The 26,538-nt window shown below is 48.6% G+C and overlaps 2 protein-coding genes across 4 annotated transcripts in view; both read right to left on the minus strand.

Annotated features, from left to right (window-relative positions):
• Nucleotides 1–12,986: 12,986 nt before the first annotated feature.
• PLEKHO1 (pleckstrin homology domain containing O1) lies at nucleotides 12,987–19,771 on the minus strand. Of its 2 annotated transcripts, none has more exons than XM_080915380.1 (6): nucleotides 19,669–19,771; nucleotides 19,421–19,567; nucleotides 16,083–16,223; nucleotides 15,420–15,524; nucleotides 14,808–14,909; nucleotides 12,987–13,770 (listed from the first exon to the last, which is right to left on the minus strand). In XM_080915380.1, the coding sequence occupies exons 1-6, from the start codon at nucleotides 19,693–19,695 to the stop codon at nucleotides 13,066–13,068; spliced, it is 1,227 nt and encodes a 408-aa protein (XP_080771506.1). In that variant the 5' UTR covers nucleotides 19,696–19,771; the 3' UTR covers nucleotides 12,987–13,065. The 2 variants fall into 2 exon arrangements, with proteins under 2 accessions (XP_080771506.1, XP_080771507.1); XM_080915381.1 differs by having other exon boundaries at nucleotides 19,421–19,543; nucleotides 19,669–19,734.
• A 2,892-nt stretch (nucleotides 19,772–22,663) lies between these two features.
• VPS45 (vacuolar protein sorting 45 homolog) overlaps nucleotides 22,664–26,538 on the minus strand; it is a 57,099-nt gene continuing 53,224 nt past the window's right edge. The window contains exon 15 of one of the 2 annotated variants that reach the window (XM_080916459.1): nucleotides 22,664–22,891. In XM_080916459.1, coding sequence (XP_080772585.1) covers nucleotides 22,804–22,891 — 88 coding nt within the window. In that variant the 3' untranslated portion in view covers nucleotides 22,664–22,803. Of the gene's footprint in view, nucleotides 22,905–26,538 lie in introns of both variants that reach the window. The other variant, XM_080916461.1, reaches the window with a different exon arrangement.

Consider the following 26,538-nt stretch of genomic DNA (forward strand, 5'->3'; position numbering starts at 1 on the left):
TTTGGAGTCCAGCTCTCGATGTAACCTGGGGCAAGCATCTTTCTGGACTTGGAGCTCTCTTTAGAGCAGTCATCCTTTCTCCATACATCAGGGCCTCGGGCTCATGGGGAGAGCTCTTTTGCCAGAATATTGGCAAGTATGGCAGATTTTCAAGAGTATGGTTTGGACATTACAAGACAACTTGATCTCTGGTCTTTATTATTTGGGGTCATTTGTTAAAAAAAAATTCTTCAATTCAGGTATGAAGAAGGCTTTAAATGAAATACAGCAGATCTGAGTGTGTGTCTGGCAAGTGTCACAGTCAAGTATCCTAGGCTGTGAAGCAGGGGCATTTTCTTATTGCTTCATTGCTGTGAAGAGACACCACGACCATGGCAACTTTTTTGTTTGCTTGCTTTTCAAGACAGGGTTTCTCTGTGTAGCCCTGAATGTCCTGGAACTCCCTCTGCAGACCAGGCTGACTTCCAGCTCAGAGACCAGCCTGCCTCTGCCTCCTGAGTGCTGGGATTAAAGGCGTGCACCACCACTGCCTGGCTACCATGGCAACTGTTATAAAGGAAGACACTTAATTTGGGCTGGCTTACAGTTTAGAGGTTTAGTTGATTATTATCTTGGTAGAAAGCACTGTGGTCAGCAGGTAGACGTGGAACTGAAGGTGGGAACTTTACATCTGAATCTGCATATCTGCATGCATCAAGGAGAGAGAGACAGACAGACAGACAGACAGACAGACTGACTGACCCTGGGCCTGGCTTGAGCTTCTAAAACCACCATGCCCACTCCTGGTGACACACTCCTCCAACAAGGCCACACCTACACCAACAAGGCCACTTCTTATAGTGCCATTCCCTATGGACCTGTGGGGACATTTTTATGCAAACCACCACAGACACACTATACCGAAAAATCTACTCTTATCCTAATTACAATGGATGCCACCAGTGCTAGGGATTTAGGGTGGGAGAAGGGAATCCAGGTGTTCCAAGGTTTCTCATTTTGGGGTATGCGCGCGCGCGCATGCGTGCGCACACGAGAGCACATGCTCATGCATGGGCTTGTGTGGGACCCACAGAGGCCAGGAGGGGCACTGGATCCCTTGGAACTGGAGTTACAGGGGTTTGTGAACAGGTCAGTGTGGGTGCTGGGTTCTGAGTTCTGGTCCCCTGATAAAGCAGAAAGTGCTTATAACAGCTGGGTTATCTCTCCAGCCCCAAGCTTTGAGCTTACTGAACAAGCATGTTAGGTCATTCCACCTTTGCGGCTGAACCCAGCTTGCTACAGTACTGACTTGTCCCTAGCGTTGGGGACCGCTGTTATAAAGAACACAAGTTACTTCTCATAACTCCGATGGTCTTAGCCCTGGTCCCTTCCCACTCCATGCCCTGCACTTTCCTTTTCTCACAGGATTCCTGAGAACAAAAATGACACTTAACAAAGAGAGACGTACTTCTTTTAATTAAAAGGACACTTCTTCCAACAGAAGGCTCTTCGCCAGAGAGGCAGACCTGGGTGGGTGAGGGGGGTAGGGCGAGAGTGGGGCTTATATTTGGCCTCCCTGTGCATTTATTTTGGTAATTGCTTTCAGGCTGATGGATGATGATGACGATGATGATGATGATGACGATGATGACCCCCCCCCACACACATACTGCCAGCAAGTCCCATGAAAGGAAGTGGAGAGGGTGAGAGTCCAGGGACGTACAAATCCTTTTAAAGCAGGTGGAGTTTAACTCGTGGGCTGTAGAGAACATGGGTATTGGATTTAAAAATTACTACCAACCTCATTGTACTGTGGAAATGGATTTTGGCAGAGGAGAAAAAGAAACTGGACAATTGGTAGGTCTCAGCAGAAGATGGCTTCAGGCGCTGAGGAAAGACAGGGGTCATAGCTTGAGCTAGTAGCCCTAAATAGTGACTTTGACATTTAAGAAGAGGAAGTCAAAACCTTCAAACAACTGTGTGATTCAGGACATGACTTGTGGACTGGTGTGACCAGAAGTACATCTTTTGTTAGTGTCAAACCCAAACTACCAAGAATTAAAACATCTGGAATTTAAAAAAAAAGGTTATAAAGCCATTACAAGTGAAGCCGGAAATGGTCATTTTGGGACTAGCTCCCACAGCAAAGCTAGGGGGCAGTAGGAAGCCCAAGTATTGTCAAATGGAGAATTTAAGAGAAAGAAATACACAGTTTATATGGAATCCTACTCCTTGGCCAGGACTGAAGACTGAACTCAGGCCTTGGGCATCCTGATACGCAGCCAGGGTGCTCAAATCTTTCTACTTTTTGCGTCATAACCTTTCTAAGTTGCCCAGGTTGGGTTTGAACTTGTCGTCTTCTTGCCTTAACTTTCAAGGTAGCAGGGATTACAGACCTGTGCCACCAGACCTCCCACTTCCGTGCTTGTTCTTCTTTTCCTTCTTTCTAAGGTTGGGAAGACACCTTGCTGCAGACCTCCTGATCCCACCTTTCCTATCTTCACTGTCCTCTTGTCTTTTTATCTTCTGAAAGAAACATGAAGGATGAGGCTGGAGAAATAGCTCAGCACTGGCTGCTCTCCCGAAGGACTCCGGTTCAAATCCCAGCACCCACATGGCATTCCTGACTATAATTCCATCGCCAGGGATCTGACCCCCTCACACAGACATATGGAGACAGTACACAACATCGATGTAAATAAAATTAAAGAAAAAAATGAACTATTTAGAAAACACACACATACATATGAAATAGATTTACTTAAGGGACAGACGAGAACACAAGCCCTTTGTTTGAGGACATCTCCCAGGAGTTTCTCCCTTTAATTTATGTACATCATGTTTTCTCCCTGCTGATGATAGAAAACTTGGTTTTAGATGCAGCCAGTTAGCAGTTGGGTGATCTTGGGTACCATTGCCAAGTAATTCCCAGTTGGCTCAAGTGTTAGAGAGACTTAATGAGCCAATGGGAAGGGACCTGTTTATTTTATGTTGTTGGAAAGCCCTGAAAAAATGGAATTTAGAAAGGCAAGTGCTATCCAACCAAAGATGGTAGATGCAGAATTATCCTACTCTTTCTGAGTGTGGCTCCGGAGTCAGCCTCTTGCTGAACATCCCTGAAAAGGGCCATCCTTTGGGGGAGTTCGTATCATAGTTTCTGTTTTTTAAAAAACGGTGTGTGTGTGTGTGTGTGTGTTTCAGTAACTGTCCACTTTGTCAAATGAGAAGGAGTTTCATTAGCCTAGATCTTGTGGAGTGGGCTAGGCCAGGCTGGCCAGTGAATTCCTGAGCATCCACCAACTTCATGGGTTTCTACCTCCCCAGTGTGCCAAGCATTTAACAACCGAACGGTTTCCTTCACTCCAGATTCCTGTATATCATACAGCTCTTCATGGTTGGCAAACAGACCTTAACAAGAGCCATATCTAACTGGACTTCCTAGCAAACCTTCCAGAAGGCCCATTTTATTCTCATATAAGACAACAGATCAGTACAAGGGACCAAGTCTCAGGGGAGACAAAGTAGCAGAGGCCACAGATCTGTCATGTCTAGACCCAAGATGTCCCCACTGATAAACGCATGTTCCCAAGAACTGGAACCATAGTAACAGGCTAAGAACACATTGAATTCACATAACCTCTCACATCTTATGTCTTAGTTCCCAGTAGAGTGTGTGTCATAAGGCTGGCTGGAGGCTGTAGCCACTGCCTAGCTTCGAGAGTGCACACCCAATGCACAGCCCCGGAGAAGACCAAAACTCAAAGTCTGGTTTGGTGAATGCATATTGCTTTTGCACCACTATAAAGTGGAAGAAATATAAACCTGGTTGTTATGTCGGATAAGCCTGGCTTGCGGCTCAGGGCTGCTGCTCTTCAGGACTCTCCAAGGCGAGACCCAACCTCCCTACCCTCAGCCTGCCCTGGCTTAGAATTCCAAGTCTTTTCTCCCATCATCCTGTAAGACGCTTGCCATTTCTGTGAAACTCACACTCGGAGGCTGAGCAGGGGGGGAGGGTCATGAGTTCAGGAGCCAAAGACCAGCCTTGGGGTAGGAGGGAAATGGGTACACAGCATTTGCAAGGTGGTTGTTGCTGTTTGAGGCGAGGGAAGTGGACATGAGTCATTCCTTTTTTTTTTTCCTTTTTGAGGAAGTAGATTTAGGAATTGAGACTTATCCAACCACTAAGAGGCAGCCCAGTGGGAGCACAGCCTTCCAGACAGTGGAGCTTCTGCTGATACACTCGGTTGTTTTAATGTCACATGGGATTCTTCTTTTAAAAGACTCAGAATGGTTAACTCCTCGAAGGCGCTCACTGGACCCACTCCCCGAGTGCCTTTCTGACGTGCTCTCTGTCTAGTTGGGAGAAAGGAATAGATAAACAGCAACACTCAAGTGCAGGAACGAATGCCTTTCCATTCAGAGACATTTTTTCCCTCCCTCTGTGTATATGGTACTGGGGATGGAGCCAGGGCCCTGTGTGTGCCACTGACCTGCACCCCCTCATACTTCTTCAGTTGATTCTGAAACAGGTTATCACTATGTTGCTCAGGTTGACCTAAAACTTGGGGTTCTCTTGCCTTGTTCAGCTTCCTAACTAACTTGCTGGGATTATAAAGTGCATGGCTGGGCTTGGCTTTTAATTAAAAAAAACAAACAAACAAACACATTCATTTACTTGTTTGTTTGTGTGTGTGTACTTGTGTGCACAGAGGTGTTGTACCATGGTACGTGGAGGTGGGAGGACAGCGGTCGAAAGTTGGTTCTCTCCCTCCACCATTTTGGTAGCAAGAGCCTCTCTACCCATTGAGCCATCTCTCTGGCCCCTAATGCCACGCTTTGGTGGCAGCGTGACAGCAATGTTTGCTCTAAAGTTACTGACCACACACTATAAAAAGGGGGGGGGGGAAGAAGCCACACACGCCTTTTCACACACACTAGTGTGCTATTCACCGCCTCCCAGGGGGAGAGCTCCACGTTTCAACAGATAACTGGCATTTTCTTGGCATGTTAATCTTCAGGAAATTACAGGCTGTCTTGTTATAGTTCCTCCTCAGAGACTGCCACGCAGATTACAGTGGTAAGATACGCCGTGGTCCTACCCAGCACCCCTATGGCTTTTCCTCACCAGATACATTTACTAAAGCTTACTTCAGTATCATGTGGGAAGAAAAGAATTCATAGTGATTTACTTAAACAGCTATTCTCCAGACCCGGGCCTGAAACCGGAGCCCAGCACGTGGTAGCTATATCTTTTCCACTGAGCTATAGTCCCACCCTAATAGTAAATTCAAAACAAATTATTTTGCTGCGGCCTTAGGGTAGTCCTGACTGGTCTGCAACTCACTATGTAGACCAGGCTGGCCCAGAGCTCACAGAAACCTACTTGCCTCTGGGTTTCCGTACATTCTTGTTTGATAGTAAAGGATCTTATTGGTCTATTCATGTTCTCCACAGTAATGCAAAACTTAAGGCAGACGCTAAAAAAGAAACGGGCAAACTGATCAAAGATTAAATGGCATTGTATAAAGGGCATTAGATTTAGAATTTTACAACAACAGTAAGACGCCCCTTTATAATGAGGACTTAGTTCTTACCCATTCAGAAGTCTGGGCTTGGTCCCTATCTACCAGGAACATATCCTCCAGGAACTGGACCAGGAGTCAGGCACCTGGCCTGGAAATCTGAGGTTGACTCTGACATGAGAACTCTCCAGCATGTGCAGGATTCTGGATTTAATCCCCAGTGCTGAAAAAAAAAAGTATATTTTATTTTTAAGTGAGGTAAAAAGCAAACAAACAAACAAAACTTTTTTTTTTTTTTTTGATGAGAATTTATCATCTTAGTTGCCCGTGGTTCTGTGGTGTTACTCATATTCACAACTCTGATCAGAGCCCCAGGACTTTTTTTGTATTGCAATAGTGAAATTAAACCCATTAATAAGCAAGTCCAAGCAACTACTGTTCTATTTTCTGTCCTCCGAATCTGGCTACACTAGACACCTCATGGAAGTGGAATCGTGGGTATCTTCTGTCTTTTTGTGACTTACGTGATAGTTCTTCCGTGTTGTAGCACGCGGCAGGATTTCTTCCTCTTTCTAAGGTTACATAGTTTCATCAAGTGTCCCTATACAATTTGTGTGAGTGTACATGTGTTTGTGGACACACATGTTTGCCCATGTGGGTAGAGGCCAGAGGTCAGCCTTGGGTATTATTCCTCATGAGTGTTTAAGTTAAGGATCCTCAGCTGGGCTGGCGATATCTGCCTTCTTGGGGCTGACATTACAAGCATAAGACAAAAACCCTGAGTTTTACATGGGTTCTGGGTACTGAACCCAGGTCCCCAGGCTTCTCTGGCAAATACTTTTCCAGATGAACCATCTCCCAGCTCCGTCATACAATATTTTACACATCTGCTCATCCCTGATCACTGAACTACCCCCCTTCTTGTTTGTATGAGACAGGGTTTCTTTGTGTCCTGGAACTCTCTCTGTAGACCAGGCTGGCCTCAAACTCAGTTTGCCGCTGCCTCCTGAGTGCTGGGATTGAAAGACCTGTGCTGCCTCTGCCCAGGTGATTCTTTCTCTTAAAAATTATTTATTTGAGTGGGTACCTTGCCTGCATGTATGTGTGTTCATTTTTTACATGTCTCTTCTCTGAGGGCATCAATCATCTGTACTGGAGTTATAGACAGTCGTGAGCTGTCTTGTAGGTGCTGGAAATCGAACCCTGGTCCTCCAGAAGAACAGTTTCTTACCAGCAATGCACAAGGGTCCAGTTTCTTAAGCATTTGTGGCTTATTATGGGGGTAGCTGTGACCAGCCTCTGTGTGTCTGCTTGTGCTTGGGTTAATGACACACACTCAGCCTGTGCTCTCTCTCACCCCCATTTGTCCCTGGGGATATCCTGTGCCATTAGTCAGCAGAACTCAGCCTATGAGTCAAGCCCTTGGCTGCTCCTTTAATTTTTCTGGTCATTAAAATAATTGTGATGCCCTGGCTTGTCTTGAAGCTCCTGGTCCCCAACGGAGCAGGGAGTTGGGGAGTCAATAGTCTTGATCAATAAATCCTGTTACTACCTCTGTCTCTGGACGGCAGATACCACCATGAGTTTAGTGCTGCTGGTGACCCTCACCAGCACGGTTCTCACCGATGTGGTGGAGTGCATGGTGTGTGTATCTGTGGTTAGCACCCCTAACGCGCTTCCTGAAGAGTCTCACGTATCTAGACCAGCCACAAATTCCACAAGTAGCTGAGGATGACCTTGAACTTCTGACCCTCCTGCTTCCACCGTTTGAACGCTAAGATTACAATACAGGTTTGGACTGCCATGCTGATTTTATGTGGTGCTGGAGATGGAGCTGAAGGTCTTATCCGTGTTAGGCAAATGTTCTATCAATAAAGGGTTCAGAGGATACTGGAAGTCAGAAATCTTCAGGGGACAATATGGTGGTACATACCTGTAATTCCAGCTATTTAAGGGCGAAGCAGGAAGATCAGACCTGGGGAATTTATTGAGACATTGCCTTAAAATGGGAAAATTAGTTCTTAGTTACAAGTTAGACTCAGCCACCACTTAAGACAACACAGGTTGCTTTCCTGATCCTGTTACAGGAGGGCTTCCTCAGATCCGCCCCATCTTGTCCCCTGACTGCTAGGATTAGACCATAGCACAGTTCAGCAGGGAGTTGAGGAGGGACTAGCTAACACACAGCGTGTTCTGTCAGGAGCCAGAAAAGCCCCCCCCCCAATCATCTAGATTTCTGTGATATTGGTCTAGAAGCCTCTGTGAGGCAGACCTGTGCTGGAATTCCAGATTCACACATCAGCAAGGACAGCCAGAGGTGGTTTATTATGACGGGAGCATTACGGAGCATCTAGAATCCTGAAAAAGTGATGGCTTGCACTAGCGAAGTCGAGATGTCTGACCAGCAGCGCAGGAAGGGAGGATTCAAGGCTTAGAGAAGTAGGTTCTGGGAGAGTGGCTCACAGGTTGAGTGCTTGCCAAGAATGGAGAGGCCCTGGGTTCAGTCCTCAGGACTATAAAATAATGAAATAAAACAAAATTCAGAGGCTTCAGTCAACCTGGAACTTCCATGAGGGCATGCTCTGTTGTCCACAGTTTAAGTCTTGACATAAACTCACATCAATCCACCTCATAAGGGAGCTTGGAGGAGATCCACCAAGAGCTTCAGTTAATTACCTCTCGACAACTAGAATGCCAGTTAAGATACCTGTTGGTCACACAGGCAGAGGGGCCGATAGGTGCTCAGGCACGAGGGAGAGATTGAGTTCCCTGTCTCTGGATCAGGACTGTGTTTGCTACTCCAGCTGGTGGAAGGCGGGAGGAGAACAAATTCTCTTCTGCATCTGCACATACAGTCCTCTAGTCCTTTCTGCCTGCTCCCCACCTTCACAGGTGCTCAGTCTAGCACAGGACAGGAGAGTCCTTCTATTGCTCTGTCTCGCCACCTAAAGGATTCGAGGAGAAAAGGGCTTTTGAGACTATTTTTAACTATGTCTTTGGTGTGTGCATGAATATATGCACGTGAGTGCAGGTACCTGTGGAGGCCAGAGAGGGAGTCGGATCTCCTGGAGCTGGAGTTACAGGTGGGTGGGGGATGCTGAGAGCTGAACTCAGGTTCTCGAAGTAGGCGTTTTTTATTGCTCTCCCCAGCACTTAGGACGAAGGACATTTGGCTCTCAGAGTTTTAATATCTCGAAGAACGAGAAGCAAGAATGAGATTAAGTAGAATAATTGTGAAATTATTAATAATTGAGTTCTTCCAAGCCAGCAGGGAGGATGGAGACTGAGGCTGAGGGGACCAGCAGTCACCACTGAGGCCATGCTGTCGACCCAGGTTCTGGGGCTACTTTTCAGAGTCCCTCTTCTTCATAAAGGTGCACCAGCCCTTGTGCTAATGGCATAGGGGAAGCTAGGAATCTGTAATCCAGAATGTGCCATCCTCCTGCCTCAGCCTTCTAAGACACCACCATGCCTGGCTGGAAACCTAAATTCTCCAACTGCTTCCCCATCTAAATATTCCTCCCACACTGGCTAACTCTCTAAAACCCCATTTTTAACTGGGTCCTGCTAAGTTTTGCATCCTTCTCATACTTGCTCCAATCAGAGAGTTCCAGTGTGGTTGGCCTGGGGCACACACACAAACAACATCCTGACCCCAGACCCCGTTTTCCAAGTGGAACTGGACTGTATTAATTGACCTCGAGGGTCTCAGCTGTGCTAAGTTGGGTGTTTGTTAGATCTCGTTAGGGTTGTAATTAGTGCAGGGAATCTAGGTCAGAGGCAACCAGTTGAAATGATGGTCTCCTGGGGCATGAATAAAGGTGGGAAGGAGCAGATACATTCCTCCATTTTTTGTTTTTTGTTTTTTAGTGTGTGGGGTGAACCAGGGACAGGGGACAGTGGTGCTCATGATATACACAGAGAGACACAGGATCATGTGCAGAAAAAGCACTCAACCGTGTGTGTGTGTGTGTGTGTGTGTGTGTGTGTGTGTGTGTGTGTGTGTGTGTTCTCTCCCTCTTTTACTCGGGTTTCCTTCCAACCTCTCCATATATGGTGTGGCTCTAAAGCAGTCTGGGGATTGGCTGTTCTTGTTGGGAGACTGGGAGGTAGGAGAAAAGCAGAAAAGGAAACCCAGGGTAGGGAGGGAGAGAGTGACAGCCAGGCTTCAAGGGCTGCGGAAGGGCTTGCCTGTGAGGCTTAGAGAGAGATTTTGGGATGGATTTCTAGGGAGAAGTGGGGCACAGCTCCTGTTGGCCGGGGGCTTAGGGCAGTGGGTGGGGATGGGACACAGGCTGTTGCCCAAGGGTCACAACTCTAGGCTTTCCAGTTGGTTTAGGGCTGGAGCAGAGAGGGAGGGTCAAAGAAACTTGTGTTCTCCCCTCCCCTGCCTTTTTACCCTAGACAACTTACAGCTCTGCTGTGGAAATCATATGCAAATTAACTCATTAGCTTTCCTGGCCAACACCTCAGACATCTTCCTAATGGAGGAAGCTATAGACTGTACTTTTACAGGCTTTCTTGAACCCTCCTGAACAACTTAGGGAGAGAAACAGGCAGAACTGGGGAGCTATCGTTGAAATATGAATTAGGCATCCGGTGCGTTAATTTACCTGTCTCTACTCACCACCCCGGTTCAACTCCATGTCCTGGATTCACCCTGTCCCCATCCTGGGGCCTCCTAGAGGAGTTTCCCTCTCCTGTTCATTTGGGTAAGAATATAGAGCCAGGGTGTTGGGGCGGGGGGGGGGGGGAGTGAATATAAACACCCTGAAAATGTCTGTCAGCAGCTTCACAGGAGAAAGCCACCCCAGTGCCACCACCGGGCTTAAGAGTGTGAGATAGTAGAGGAAGAGGGGCCAGGAGGAAGCTAGACTAGCGTGCTGCGATCCTGTCATGGTGGCTAGGTTCAAAACATTTTTACATGACCAGAAATCTTGCTTGGCAGCCGCCCACCACCAGCGTAGAATTTAGGTTGCTTTTCTGGTGGGAACTATGGCTTTGTGTGACGCTCCGAAATGGTTGCAGGCCAGGAATCACGATTTTCCCTCTTTGCAGCTGTCTTCAGCACTGTGTCTGGAGGTACCTCGTATGCCCTCCTCAGAAGAGAGGGACGGGCGTGGCCTGTGGCCCATTCAAGGTGTGAGGTAGCTCCGAGGGATTGAACAGCCCTGTGGCCTGTGCCTCATTCGGGCTGTTCTCTGGCCTCCCGAATTTGCTGTTCCCTACTCACTGAGCCAAGCTAGTCCCAGCAGCCTTTGGAGCCACTCTGAACAGACAGGCAGAGACTTCAGGCTGCACTCACTCTACAGTCAACAACCCTACTTTGCTGAGGAGAAAACAAGACTCTTATCAAGCATGTTTTGCCCAGGGCCTCTTAAGCAAAAAGTGAGAGTTGGAACGTGAATCTAGACGGGTCCCTGTGGCTTCAACGCCAGGCTCACTTATCACTTGCAGAGGCTGGGGGCGGGGAGCTGGGGCTGAGGTGTAGAGAGCCCTGAGCTTTCTTTTTCTTTTCAGATTTGTTTATTATTCAGACACACCAGAAGAGGGCGTCAGAACCCATTACAGATGGTTGTGAGCCACCATGTGGGTGCTGGGGATTGAACTCAGGACCTCTGGGAGAGCAGTCAGTGCTCTTAACCGCTGAGCTCCAGCCCAGCCCTGAGCTATTCTACTGTTCCACACCTGTTGTATTCCTCCAATGCCTGCTGTGTGTGTGTGTGTGTGTGTGTGTGTATGTGTGTGTGTTCGAGTACGTGCGGGTGTGCACGCACTCGAGTGCCCCTTCCCTGGAGATGACTGGCATGTTAGGACACATATGTCATTATTGTTTTGTCTTTTTCTTCACTATGTGGGGGTGACAAGGAAAATGGAAAATGCTGACAAAATGAGAAGACAGGGAGGCAGAAAGTGTGTAATCTTAACCTGACTTTCCGTATCTGTGGAAATGGGGTGGCTCTGAAGACCAGGGCTAGAAGTGTAGACAGTGGAGCTTCTGAGGGGGACAGAGAGCCTGGGGACCCCAGTAAGGTGGTACTTTGTGTACTGTCTATGGTTCGAGTGCAGTGCTTGTGTCTAGAGAGCTACAGGCTAGATCTGGGGGAAATGTACGAGACAGCAGTAACAGGCCAGGACTATGACATGTGTCCCTCTGTTGGTAGGCTGGAGGGATGGCTCAGTGGTTAGAGAACATGCTGAGGTCAAATTCCCAGTACACAAGTAAGCCTGAAAACCTAGAATCCCTCTTTCCTTAAGATGCCTTAGAGGGATTAATTGCAAGGTGGTAATGTCCTAACAGGTTGGAGATCAGAGGGGTCTCCCCCTCCCCAAGCCCTTACTCTCGCCCCAGCCTGGGCCTCTGGAGCCTGTCTGTTCTTACTCTCCTCTTTCCACCAGGAAGCTCTGGACCAGCTGCAAGGGGTGAGACCTCTGAGGATCAAGGACAAGGGACACACTCCTGTAATTTTAACCCCTTGCCTGACGCCGCAAGAGGCTCCATGACCCTTTCTCTCCCAAATCACTCAGATTTTGCCTTCCTTCCTTCCTATTACCACTAATAAACTTAATCTCGGGAAATACGCTCAGTCTGCCATGGACAAGCCTGCGAGGAAGCCAGGCGGGTGCAGTGTGGGGAGCTGAACTGTTCAGGGAGGGGAGGGCAGAGGGGGGCGGCAGGGTAGAAGGAACCATTGTTTGGCGGAAAGCAGAAGCTGGGTGCAGGTCTGGTTTCCCCTCCTTCCCACACAGCCTCCATCCCAAGTCAGCCTCATTCTTAGCTCGGCTTGTCCCCAGGGTCAGCTGCTCCCCAGTGTGTGTGTGACTCCACCCCAGACAGGACCAAGCTGGTCCTATTGATTCAAGTTTGTATCTTCAGATCCTTGGTGCGAGGGAAAGGGAACCCTTGAATAAGAAAAACAAGAGGCAGCTCAGCCTTGCTGGAGAAGGCAAAGGGGCCTCACACTGCTTGGTAACCGCCATACACTGAGCCTCTGCCTGAGGGAGTACGATCTTAGTGGCCCTCTCCTGACTGTACACACTCCTTGGTGAGAAGCCGGGGCTTGGCTGGGAGGCTTTAATTCTGCATATCCTCCTCAGGGCTCGGGTAAATTTCACTTCTCTTATGGCATGGACAGGTGGCTCTGGCCCCTGTGTCCCTAGAACTCAAGTTGCAGAGCTGAAATTTCAGCCTCAGAGTGAGAACCTGGGACATCCGAGGAAACCTCGTCCCCAGCCCGTTCTAACCCAGACAGCCTGTGTACATCCAGGTCCGATCCTTACTGTACCTGGGGGGCAGGTGGCCTATGCACTGCAAGAGGCCTGCCTGTACTATTCTTCGTACAGGTGACAGCTCAATACTTGGGCCTCAAGGCTCAGTTTGACTAGGAGCTGACATGAGAAATCAATAGAAAAAAGCCACAGTGGGCGAGGCATCAGCAAAAGCAATGAATTTGATTTTTTTTTTTTTTTTGGATTGAGGTAAATAAAAAAAAAAAAAGCCTTTTCTGCAACATTTGGAGATAAAGAGTCTGTGTCCCCCAAAATTTCAGACCTGTCCCCTCCTTCACATCAGGCTCTTCCGGTATTGACTGTGCTGGGAGGTCTGTCTGAGGTGGGAGTCCGGGGTCTGCAGGTCCATCTGCCTGTATAGGTCTCTCAGCTCCCTGACTTCCTGTAGCACTTTCTTTGCCTGGCTCCAGTTAGATGAAGCCTCTCCCAGCAGCCTCTCTGTCTCCTGCAGCAGCTGCTCTGACTCAGAGTCGGGTGGAGACTGTGGGGGGTCCTTGGCCTTCCACTTGCCATCTCCCAGTCCCTGAACCTCTGCCAGCAGCTCCTGAGTCTTCTCCAGTTTCCTTGCTACCAGGTCCTGGATCCTGGACAGCTGCCCTGGTTGGGAGGGGACAGGGGTTAGGGATTCCTCAGCTTGAAGGTGGAGAGGGCGGGCTGGGGCAGTGTCCCTCTGGGACAGGATCTCCTCCAGGGAGGCACATCGGCTCTTCGCTGTACTGGGTAACTTCTTCAGTGCTTGTGGGGTGTAGGGGGCTCCCTTGTCTGCTTTTTCCCAAGGCCGAGAAAGGCTGCTTGCCCGGTGTGAAGAGGGCTGAATCCTGTCTGAGTCCGCCCTCCGTCGACTGCCAGCCAGCTGGGCCACAGACTTGTCCAGATCAACCCGAAAGCTCTCAGCACAAGAGGCTGGCTCCTCAGGGGAAGGGTCTTCTTCTTGGATCAGGTCTAATGTCAGCATCCCGTCTGAGGTAGAGGTCGAAGCCTGGGAGAGAGATGTGAAAGGCAGTGAAGAAACAATGCAAGTGGTGGCCCCTTCCCAGAACCCCCCCCCTCCCACACACACCAGCTGAGACCCTCTACTCCGCTGCCTCGGTTCCTTTGATGATGATTTGAGGAGGATGCTCCTCTGCCTGTATTCTTTCAGCCACACACTTTAGATCCACTCTGATATCTGAACTCCGAATCCTTGCCTTGTAATAAACCTTGTTGTCGTCTTTATTTTTATTTTATGAATACTGGTGCTTTGCTTGCAGGTATGCTCATGTAAGGGTGTCAGATCTTAGAGTTACAGACAGGTGTGAGCCGCCATGTGGGTGCTGGGAACTGAACTCAGGATCCCTGGAAGAGCAGCCATAGCTCTGGGCTGCTGAGCCGCCTCTTCAGCCCCCTGTTCTCTTCTTTCTTAAGTGTTGTAATTAGACAGCAGTGGTAAAAGGGATTCAGTATTTTCTGTGCTGTCTGTGGTGCATGTGCTGCTGTGACTATTTCTCTCAGACCATTTTCCTGAAGGAATCGTCTCTGCCCACTTCACAGGCAGCCCAGAGACCACAGGTCCTCCTCAGGGTCTGCTGACTCCAAGGCCCGTGCTCTTCCTCCTGCATGACAGCCTCTCCCTAGACTTGGAGCAAGGCTGAATAATAATAAACCCTCCCTTCATTTGGGAGAGGGTTTGCTGTGGGGCATGTAGCACTTACTGTCACCCCTCAAAGTGGCTGGCCACCAAACTGCCAAGCACACCATTCTGTACACAACACTTCTGCTTTTCACTGTCGTAGGGGATATTTCTCATTTCCTCAGAAGTTTTTGAGAACCGAGATGTCTGACTCATGGTAGGTGCTCAGTAAGTAATTTTGATTTAGAGGAACAAAATCAAAGTTAGGGATGTAGGGTGGAGAGGTATCCTGAGCCTTTGATCCTAGTTTTAGGACTCCCAACAATGCTCCTGCTTATATACATCGGACATGGACCAGCACAGAACTGGCCCCTGGGCAGTGTTTACTTTCTTGCAGTTTTACATACCACAGCCATGAGGTGTCCCCGGGTTGGAGGACGACGGGAGTGCTGGATTTTTGCTCTGTCTCGAGTAGGGTGGGCAAGAAAGCTGTCCTCCTCAACGGTGACCTGAAGAGATGCACTGTGAGTCACAGGACTTCTTTAGAACTCTGTCTCAACTGAGCAACCCCTAACATGCCTGGACTGGGAAACAGGCCCGTCATACCAAGGGTTTCTGAATAGAGCTATAGGTAGAAGAACTTACAGACACAGTTGACCCAAGACTAGATTAAGCATTGTGAAGTGTGTGTGGGGTTCGAATCAGCAGAGAAAGGACTTAAGAGAGAAAACAAGGGGTGGGAGGAATGGCATAACAGGGCCATTAAAGAAGCCGAGAAAGGTCAGGCACACTCCTATAATCCCAGGTGGATCTCTGAGTTTGAAGCCAGCCTGGTCTACAGAGCGAGTTCCAGGACAGCCAGGGCTACACAGAGAAACCCTACCTCAAAAAAAAAAAAAGCCAAGAGAATAGAGCTGGGGGAACTAAAGGGGAAGTAAACCCCACTCTCCATTCATCTGGTGAGTCATGCTTGCTTCCCACCCTAGCACCCACTCCCTTTCCCACAACAAGCCCCTGACCTCATCCAAGATACGGTTTTTAGCTCTGGTAATGGCGGAACTCAGGGCGTTGATCCATGACTCCTTTTCCTCAGGACTCACTGCCAGGAAGATGAGGTTGGGGGCCTGTGAGGGGGATGTTCTTGTTTTAGCTAAGGTTTTACAAATAAATTATAGCCCCCCTCCCCAAAGAAATAATCTCCTCATCCCCTCACATCCAGCTCCTAGAGGAGAGACTCTGCTCCTGGGAACACCAATGACTGGAGGGACCCAGAGCCTGGTCCTGCAAAATGCACAGGTTGTTTTAGAAAAGATGGTGGGAAGCCAAGACACTGGAGACACATGGGGAGCTGTGACTGAGCTTAGGTAGTCAAGATCTTTAGATGTCTGAGGACACAGGAGGTGACAAGTATGGCTTTTCTGGATCAGGGAAGAAGCACCAATAATGTTTTTTCCAAGAGAATATATTCATATGCACACTAGGTGTGTGTGTGTGTATGTGTGTGTGTGTGTGTGTGTGTGTAAAGTGGGGGAGGGGAGAGAGAGATCTTCATGGCTGAATAGGTTATAGGCTGGCCTGCCCGGAGGAAAGGAAATGGTCAGAATATTCTCCGGTTAAATAATAAAAGCCAGAGGGAGAATAATTCCAGCCCACAGTCAGGGCTGCATCGAGGAAGAGCCTACCGTGGTGCCTGGCTGTCTGCATCGGGCCAGGGTGAACTTGCTGTGATTTTTCTTGCTCCTGCTCTTGGATTTCCGGAGCTCTTCGCACTTCTCATAGTCGCTCAGGTCAAACACCTCTTGACTATTTTTCTCATCTTTTACCTAAGGGAGGTTGGGGTGTCACAAGGATAAAAATTACTCTGTCTCTCCTCCGGAGGAAAGGGGAGGGTGACAGAGCAGGAAGCCATTCCACCCGAGGTGTGTACTTGGGGATGGGACTGAGACCCGAGTCCTCGTATGGGGCTCTGTTTAACCCACTCCCCACAAGATACCATCCCAGTCCTCCCTCTACCCATGACCCTCACTTTCTCTCTGAAGGACAACACAGCTTATAAGCCCTTAAAGGGACATGCCCTTAAAGGGACATGGTGAATGGGCTGCTCTGATTCTTCCAAGTAAGGAAGACAAGAGTGACCACTAATTGTCCAGGGGAAGGGAAAAAGGCGGTCAACATCTGGAAGGGACAAAGGGCTGCCTCTGGCCCCAGGGAATATTATGGTTCACAGAGTGTTTCCACCTGCTCTAAGGTAGGATGTTATAGGAGACTTCCTGATCAGCAGACCATCCCCCTCTTCTACTTGCCAGGGATGAGCTGGTCATGTTTCCCTGGGAAAAAGTTGAAACCAAGCAAACATGTATAAGGAGACCCATGTCTGCTCAGGGAGACATCTAGCAGCCTGTAGCTGATCTGCCCTTGCTTTTGAATTGCTGAGCACACGTGCTGTGGAAGAGCTCGGGGAAAATCCATCTATTGCCATTTGTGTGGTACGGCTTGGCTCTCCCCTTTCTAGGGCTCCCTGATGCTGGGAAGAGGGCCTTCAACATTATGGTGGACCTGGGGCAAGAAATGCTCCGGAATGATTCACAGCCGCACAGGCTAGACTGTGGGGTGATGCAGCCACTTCCTCTCCTGTGCCTCCCCCAGAGAGACTATCAGCAGAGGCCAGAGAGCTTGGAGAGGAAAGAGCTGGGCGTGTGCAGCCAGGGGAAGGGAAGGGAGCTCTCCTGGCATGGACAAGGCTGATAAGGCGCTCTGGGAGTGGGAAGCGTTGACAGAGGTCAGGAAGGGCAAGGGTGGGAGGCTGGGAGAGGCAGGATAAGTAGATGGCAGTGCCCAGAAAAAACAGATACCCTGGCACCTTGCTCTCTATTTTGTTCTGTCTGCCTCACACCGAATTCCCAAAGTCTCATGTATGACTGCGTCTTCCAAATTAACTCTTCCATATCATGGCCCACAGGCACACTAAGCATTGCTTTCAACCTACCTTCCTCTACTGTGAAGTCACCCAAACGTATGGATCTATTCCTACCTCTGGTCCTTGATCAGGTCAGCCCTCTCTAAGAAAGGGTGCCCTTGGAGAGTAAGGAATGACCCACAACACCCACAGAAGGGCTTCTCTAGAGGAAGAAGTTGTGGGAGACCTCGCTTTCCCAAGAAAGGACTGAAATGGGCATGTTTAGCAATGTTTCCTTTTTTTTGTTTTTTTTTTGTTTTGTTTTTTGTTTTTGCATCAGCACGTAAGTTGCAAATACACTATGCTTTGGAGTTTTACATCTTTAGTCTATTACTTTGCTGCTGCTTTTGTTTACAGGCCGAATAAACAGCGTCTTCTGTGAGCTTTGCCTTTGGTCCAGGCCCACTCGACCACAGAATTAGTTCTGAAGAAGGGTCAGTCTAAGGTGCCAGTCCCTCTTTCCCACTGCCCTTCCCAGCAGGGGGCACCTGGCCCCAGGTCTGGTCAGATGCTCCTGAGTCAGAGGACAGCGGACACTCTAGGCTGAGGTCATCCTATCTCTCTGCTCTGTATCTGTCCCATCATAGAGGTTTATTAACAAAGTAACCATGTCTGTTTGTCCCCAGGTTCTGCCTTTTGGACAAATGTAAGGAGAAGAAAAAAGGTCTTGTTTTGCTTCTGTAGCCTTTGGCTGTCTTCTGGTTTACCCTGGAACATGTAGGAAGCCCTTCCCGGTTGCTAACTACATTTCCTGGCATTATGAAGTTCGGGGAAGACAGGAGATACACTGTGACACTCGCTTTTAAAGTAAACAAAAGTAGAAAGCAAGAGAATTCTTGGGGGACTCAGTAGGACTTGAGAGCAGGGTAGCAGTGGCCCTCAAGAGAAAACTCTGTCAAGTCTTGCCTTTAGCTTGCTCCTAAGCCTCTCCAACCCTGATAATTTAGCCCCCTTCAAGAGAGACCTGGAGGTTTAATACTGTTTAGTTTTCTCTGCTTGTCTCAGTAGACTGTTTTCAGATGAGCACCTGTCTTGGGCTGCAAGTGTATCTGCTTCAACACCATAAAAGGCTTTATTTACCCAAATACAAGGGCAGAAAGCAAGTGTCTAGTGACAAATGCAGAACAGGCTAGAGCTAAGGGAGAACTTCCCAGTCGGTTGGTTTTGGGTGAGGGCACTCAGGCAAGGGAGGAAGGGCCAGTCTGAAAGGGACAGGAACAGTCAGTCCACCATGATCTGTAGACAGTCACCGGGAAGCAAGTTCAGCTTCTCAGCATTCTTGTTATTAAGTCAATAGTTAGGGCTTCACAAAAGGGGAAAGGGGTCTGGATTCCATGACCTGGCTTTACATTCTGACCCCATGTGGGCTGTGGTTTCCTGTAAGACTGCAGAGCCAAAGCCATGGAGACACAACTCCATTTCCCCTGTCTACAAATAAAGATGGACAGAATATGAGTTTCTTGCTTTTTTCTTTCTTTTCTTTTCTTTCTTTTTGTTTTGTTTTGTTTTACCCTTTAAGTGAAGTGGAAGGTGAGGAGTATGCCTGGTTCAGGATGCTGGTTCCTACAAAAATCAGGCAATCACGGCTACTCTACCCTTGGTCCCAGAGGAAAACAACTCCCAAGTTGTGTTTTCTATGATTTAGGATGACTTTGCTACTCAGGGGACCTACATACGTTTCCCCCTACCCCCCAAAAGCAGAAACCGAAAGGGTGGTGGGCTGGGGTGGAGAAGGCAGGAGGGGTCAAGGGGTAAGAATACCAGTGTGTTTGAACAGCAAATTAAACAAAAACAAAAAACACAACCCACCTCAACCATATTTTAGGGGGCTAAACTAGAGCGAGAGGTGGCGGACGTTAGAACTTCTGAGAAAGGTGTCCGCAAAGGCACATCAAATAAGTAAACTCCTAAATCCCGCTCAGGTTCTCTCACTCGGGGGTGACTTTTCTCTGCAGACACAGGACTTTTGCGACCCCTGAACTTGCGGAGATGGAGGCGGGGCAAGCTGGAGAAGTAGCCACCGTGGGGGGACCCGGTCCCGACGGCTCGGGCAAGGGCGCCTACCTCCTTCTCGGAGACGTAGAGCTGGTCGCCTTTCAGCACCACATAGCGGTTCTTCCAAATCTCCCTGAAAATCCCTTTCCCGCAGAATTTCCGAACCCAGCCGACCTTCTCGGGCGCCGCAGACTGATGGTTTCCATCCGGAGGCCCCTGCCCGGGGCGAGACGAGCAGCGGCGGCTCAGACGGGTCTCCGCGCCCTCCCCGCCCCCCCGCCGGCCCCGGCCCCATTGTCCGCGGGCCGCGCACTCACCCGCTTGCCGGAGCCGCTCTTCTTCATGGCGGGATCGGGCGGCCGCGCCCGCTGCTCGCTCGGCGGCTCGCGCTAGCCGCAGGCCGGGCCCCCGCTGCCCCCGCCGCCCATGCCCTCCCCCGCCGCCCGGGCCCCGGCCACCGCCGCTGACGTCGCGGGCTCCAAATGAAGGGCGGACCGCGGCGCCGCCGCCGTGCGCTCCCCGCCCCCCGCCTTTGTTTCCGACCCGGCACCCGGCGGAGGCGCGAGCGGATAACCGGGAGGCGCGGCGGTGGGGGCGGGCCCGAGGCGTGGCGAGCGGAATGGAGCTGAGGCGCCGAGGGAGAGCGGCCGCCTCGGACCGCAGACTCCGGCTGGCGGAGCCCCGGGAGTCTCCACTCTCGTCCTACTCCGGGCAGACGTGAGCGCCCCGCGAGGCCTGCGGTAAACACGCGTGCAGTGGCGGGGAGGCCCGGAGGACGCCCGGACCGCGAGCCTTTCTGAGCCCCGAGTTTCTGATGAGGCTTGGAGGGAGCCCAAGTTTGAGCCCGGCTTTCCTCACCACTCCTGCGTCTCCGTTCCCCTACCCGATAAAAGGAGGATCAGCTGACCCATGAAAAGCCCCCGGGAAGACCCTAGTGTTGTCTTTTACGTTCAATTACTACCAGACTGTAAGCTAATAAACCTATTACCTGGTGTATGGTAGACACAACCACCACGAAATGAGCAAAGCTCCTTGTCACAGAGCAGGGGAAATAATCTTTTTCCAGAGGCGTCCAAGATGAAGTGTTGGTAAGTTTGTGGTTTGAGGAGTGAGGATGTTTGGGCTTTTTTTTTGGGGGGGGGGAGGAAAACTTATCAAGAAAGACACCCCTTCTTAGACCCACCTTGTTTCTCAATCCTGTACTCTCAATAGGCATACTAATTGATTTACATGACAGGTGGATACAGAACTTTATGCTTTCAAAATGCTCTTATCTTGGCACTTAAAATGTTGAGTACCATTCTGTAAGGCATATAAGAATGAGGATATTATTCCTCGGGAAAAAAATCAATCCAGCACAGTGAACCACTTGAGCTGCTCAAATGGATACACTGTTGTCCCACGAAATTAGAATGTAGGTTTTCTACCCCGGGTCTACCTTTCAGACTTTGTGCACACAGCACACTTTCCAGACTGTCCCCTACCCATCTCAGTTTGGTACTGCCCTGTTTAAAAAGCAAAGGAATGGGTGAGAAAGACTTAGGAGGGCGCATATGCGCCAGCATGAGGACACAGCTGAGAGAATTGGCCTACCTGGGCTTTGGGAACTTGTTGGGTGGGCAGGTAAGAACGCTTTGGATTATTTTGTCTTTATTTTTTTAAGACAAGGTCTTACACAGCCTACGCTGCTTTCAGACTTGCTACATAGCCAAGGCTGGTCTTGATCTGCCAATCCTGTCTCCACTTGATTTACCACGTTTAAATAGGGGGCCGAGGGTGTGGCTCCTTGGTAGAGCTCTTTGCTTAGCATTCAGCAGGATGCCACTTGCCACTCCAAGTAGGAAATAGAAAGATAGATTCTGGCTCAAGGCGGAAGGAAATCATGACTTTGCCTCTTCTCTCTCTCCTCTGGAGCTTTCATTTAGTCAGCAGATACTAGAGTCTCTCCAGTGTGCAAGACTCTGGGCTCTGTGCACAACATCAGACAGGAGCTAGTGCTTTGTGGAACATCAGGCAGAGGGACTTGTAAAAAATAACCAAAGTAATTTTCAGATTCTGGAGCAGATGCACGTGGGCTGCAGAACCTTCTCCGCCTGTCTGTGTCTTGAGACATTACATAAATCTCTGGCTGGTCCCCATCCCTCCCGGCTCCCTCCCTCCCAGTAACCTGAAATATTAATGACACAGTCCCGGCCTTCTCCCCCACCTTTGCTTCTTTGCCTTGACCCTGCCTATTAGCCGGCTGGTTTCCTTTACACATTATTATAGCACTCAGCAACACACACACACACTTTGAGCCAATCTTCCTAGGGAGGTAAGACCCTTCGAGGACCCGCCCACCTGTAAGAGCATCACCACTGAACAGGCTCTAACCCCAGCTTCCGGACATCGGATGCCCTTTCCTGGTTCCCAGGGCATTCATGTACATGAGTATCTGAGGGCACCGATTTCCTGCCACACTGCTTGCAGGAGAGGCAGAACTGGGACCAGAGCTTTCATCTGCTTGCATAATTAAACACGCCCTGGATCCAGGCTGTGCCTTCACCGTCTAACACCATCTTGGGTCTCACCTTGTGAATTCTCATGAATGAACCTCAAAGAAATGAAACAAAATCGCTCACATCTCTGCAGATAGATTCTTATTGCAACCCCACAGCAAATGGCTCTCCAAAGAAATGAGTGTGAGGGATGAGGTAACAGAGGACAAGGGGCTGTGTCCCCTGAGCCTTGGTCCTGGAACCCTGACTGGGGCAGAGGAAAGAACAGAAACATGGGAATAGAAAAGCTGGGACCAGATAGGCTGTCTGCACTCTGATGGCGCTGCACCTGCCACCACAACCTGGAGCCTCTGTACTTATGATCAGCTCAGGGGCAGAGGTTAGCTGGTCTCAGTAGGTGGTGTCTGGGCAGCAGTCTCAGGCTGGTCTCAGTAGGTGGTGTCTGGGGAGCAGTCTCAGGCTGAGGTCATCCTGGAGGAGGAAGCTGTAGTTGCTAATGGTCAACCTTTCTAGGACACTCTACTTGGATAGAAGATCTGCCTTTCTGAACCTGATCTGGGGAAAAGGCTTTGCCAACTTCACAAAGGTCTGATTCCATGGTGGCTCATGTCAGAACTTCCCTTGCTCAGGATATTGGGAGAAGACAGGGCATAGTGATAGTACCAGGAGTATCACATGGCTTTCTGAATACCTCTAACCTTGACAACACATTTCTCATGTACCATCTCAACAAAGCCCACCAAACACTGACACAACTGTGCTGTCAAATACACAAAGAACATATTTATTTGATACAGAATCACAATGGGTTGGGGTCCCGGTGTCTGTGCCAGCAGTTCAGGAGTCGGGGTTACCTGGAGTGAGTTAGAACCAACACAAGAGCCATCTTGAAGCCCCTGGTCAGCAGGAAGGCCGAGGCAGGGCAAGAGAGGCCGTGAACTCTCGACTGCCATCTCATCTTCTGCTTGCTGACCTTGAGGTAGCTTGTGCGCTCTCCCTGCTGCGGCTGTGCAGCCCAGAAGCCAGGACTTCCTCTAGGAAACTGACAAAGAGATTCCAGGTCATTTGGCAGAAAAGCAAAAGCCTCACCAAATCAGAGCACCGTCCTCACGGCACTGAACTGTAAGAAACATGAATAAAGCTGGAGAAGGTCTGGTTGGTACTGTGTGCTGAGTCCAAGTCCCCTGGATAGAACATCCAGCCCAGGAAGACAACGCCCTTGTGCACATTATTGTTTTCCCTTTTTTTGGACAGGATTTTGTGACATAGCTCTAGCCGGCCTGAAGCTCACCATGTAATGCCCGCTGGCTTCACACAAGCCTTTTCTCTCAGCCTCCTAAGCGACAAGATCCTAAGTGTGGCTGCTATGCTACGCCACGTGCCAGTGTTTGTGTAGAGGCAGAGGCTCAACTCGGGTCATCTAGCCTGGCAGCAAGTGTTCCTACCCACTGAAACTTTAAAAAGAAACTACGGGACCCCAGGTCTTCTGAGGGTAAGGTTTTATGTATTATCTCAGGACAGTGGTTCTCAGCCTTCCTAAGGCTGTGACCCTTTAGTACAGTTCCTCATGTGCTGACCCTCAAGTATAAAATTATTCTGTTGCTACTTCATAAGTAATTTTGCCACTGTTATGAACTGTAATGTAGGTTATGATATATACGTGCCCACAGGTTGCGAGCCACTGCCTGAGGACTGTGCTACATTAGAACACAATACACATGTTTTCCTAAAACACGATCTTATCCTATTGGATATTCTTTCCTCTTTAAAAATCTTTCTAAAAAGCCTTGGTGTGTGTATGATGTGTGCATCATACATGTAAAGGACAGAGGGCAACCTAAGGTGATGGTTGGTTCCTACCTTTCACTGAGACAGGGTGTGCTTAAGCAGGTGTAAGTTTTACTCAGCCTGCTCTCTGGGGCTTCGCAAAGCTGCCCAAAACACATAGGCTGGATAAATGAATTGAGAGACACTCCCCTCTAACATGAGGTTATTTTGATGGCGTTTGTAAGCATTCTCTACACTGAGGGAAGGATGGAAAGTACCTCACCCTGCTTTATAGTTCACAGCAGGAAGAAGCTGGGGCTTGGAGGATTTAAATTCTAAACTCCACTAGAGACAAAAATGAAGGGAAAGAAGTAGAGACCATCCATGGCCAACGCCTTCTACGGAAACACAGGCTTTGCTTGGCCTCCTTTCAGTCATCAGACTGGCAGTGCTGGAGGGGATGAATCAGGGTCAGAAGGCAGCGTTGCCATCTGGGAAGGAAACAGTCCCTGGCAGTAAGAGGGTTCTGCTTGGGCACCCATTGGAGCTGTCAGGTGATCTTTGCTCATTTTCAACTCTAGTACGAAGGGAAAAGAACTTGCTAAAATTATACAGAATGTTCCTCCCATGTAGATCAGTAAGACCACACATTCCTGACTGCAAAGAGAAACACCGTATTTGCCAAACCTAATTTTGTTTCCTAGGGCTATTGTGACTTTTCAAATATCTATTTAGGGACTTTGATGACTCACTGCTCAGAGAGCTTAAAAATTATGGGCAATGAACATATTGGTAGCTGTGTCCTAAATTTAGACTGTGTTTAAAAACAATGAAATAAAAAGAATGGCTTGTCTAGATTTCTAAAAAAATCAATCTCACATAAAAACAAACTAAAAAATCTCTTGTGGAGCTAGGATCGAATCCAGTTCAGTTAGATTCAATTAACAAACGTTTACTGCACATGACTGAATTGTATGAACTACATATGTGGGGCCACTGCTTACAAGTCCTACCTTAAGAGCCAGATGCACAAGCACATCTGGGGTGTGTGACACACACCTGCTTTGAGTGTGCTGCCGTCAGGGTGCTTCTAGCCCTACAGATGGATGGAATGAAAGGAGCCTCACGCTTAACTTGGAAAAGCAAACCTTGAAAACTCTTGAGTCCTACACAGAAAAGTAGGTGCTGGGCTAGAAAGGTGGCTCAGTGGTTAAGAGTACTTCTGGAAGATCCGGGTCAGTCCCCGCCTGCCCCCCTCCACCCTGTGGCTCACAAACATTTGTAACTCTAGTTCCAGAGGATCTGATGGTCTCTGTAGGCACCAGCGATACACATGCACACATGGAGACAAACACTCAAAATAAAAAGAATTCTTTTTAAAAATGCTTGTGTCATCTTTTTTTTTTTTTAAGTCTCTGATGACAGACCAGAAGCTGACACTCACGCATTAATGTTGTGCTAATTATTAAGGTAATTACTTTGAATAACTGTTCCTAGACAATACTTCAACAACACTGCATATGTATGTATATATCTAAATCATCATCTTTGTCCTTTTCACTATAGTCCATGGGCAGACGTTACACATGGGAGGATGGAAGGAGGGGAGGCTGACTTGTGACTATCTAATGCACACACGCACTGACATGGCTGGTGAGGTGGCTTTGTGGGAGAAGGTGTGTGACACCCAGCCTGATGTCCTGAGTGTGATCTTTGGATGCACATGTGGAAAGGAAGAACTAATGCCCACATGTTGTCTTCTAAAGTCCATATGTGGCCATGGTATGCATACCCCTTCCATATAGACACTAAGTACGTGCAACAGAAAAATGGAATATGTAGTTTTTACGTCTTTATGTACCATGTAAGAAGAAATAACCTTAAGCCAAGTGTGTCACACACTGAATTCTAGCACATGGCATATTCTATTTTCCTGGAAGCCGTTGTACTTTCTTGCCCCTAAGTTCATTTTATTTTATTAATTTAATCCTTTATATATCTCCCAAATTATATAAAATTAAGATACTCTAAAAGACATGCTACATTTATTTTGTATTCTTGCATGTTCCTAGGAATTGTAAACGTATTCTAATTAGAGATATACAGGTTTCTTTAGTTCCCTGGCTAAAGCCTGGGATCACAGCAGAAAGGCACATCCTCTTCCTCTGCTCTCTGCCCCAGTGCTAGCTTACACTCACTGTGAGCGTCTCTTATGCTCTTAAACAATAGAATCATTTTATGGCAATATTCTTGGCTCATATTTTCTCCTTGAAAGATGCAATATCAAAATAGGTAAAAAACAACAAAAAATCCTTTGTAGATTTCAATAGACAGGTGACCCGGAAATGGACTGGTCTGTTCACAGAAGATGTCACATAGCACTGAAAAATGAGTGAACAAGGTCACAAGCAACGGCACAGACTCATCATAGAGGAATGCCCTTGAGGAGAGTATAGCACCACTTTTGTTGTGATCCAAACCAAGCAAAACTAAACGTGTTATTTAGAAATCCACAACTGACAGAGATGCACACGTCTGCATCAAAGCAAGGGGAGGAAAGTCTAACCAGAGAGAAGCACGCGGGCGGGGCAGCACTGCATCCTTGAGGTAGGCGCACAGTTCACAAGTTCACTGCAGTGTGCTTTCTGTTGTATAGGTTACATCTCTGCCTAAATATCAAGTGATAAACATAAAACCTGAGCAGTTTCACTCTAGTTTCTCAGCATCTTTAACATGCTGAGCTGACTTAGCATGTTAGCATTTCGTGACTTTCCTGGAGAGCATGCAGTCCTTGACCACTTTGCTGTCTGCACTCCTTTTTAAATGGAGCCACCAGTGTCTCCTCACACTTAAACCCTCCTATGGCTGCTACAACTGTCTGTTACAAACACAAAAACTCCTTAATTCCTATCTTTTACTGAT

The sequence above is a fragment of the Micromys minutus genome (genome assembly GCF_963924665.1).
Source record: "Micromys minutus genome assembly, chromosome: 4".
Lineage (NCBI taxonomy): Eukaryota > Metazoa > Chordata > Mammalia > Rodentia > Muridae > Micromys > Micromys minutus.

What these genes read in the sequence shown, in the direction of transcription:
- PLEKHO1 (XM_080915380.1), bottom strand. Translation starts at nt 19,695, where the DNA reads ATGAAGAAGAGCGGCTCCGGCAAGCGG. An exon ending in GCAGACAGCCAGGCACCACG is followed by an intron (nt 15,525 to 16,082) that starts GTAGGCTCTTCC and finishes TCCCCCTCACAG; the next exon opens with GCCCCCAACCTCATCTTCCT. An exon ending in AAAACCGTATCTTGGATGAG is followed by an intron (nt 14,910 to 15,419) that starts GTCAGGGGCTTG and finishes GCATCTCTTCAG; the next exon opens with GTCACCGTTGAGGAGGACAG.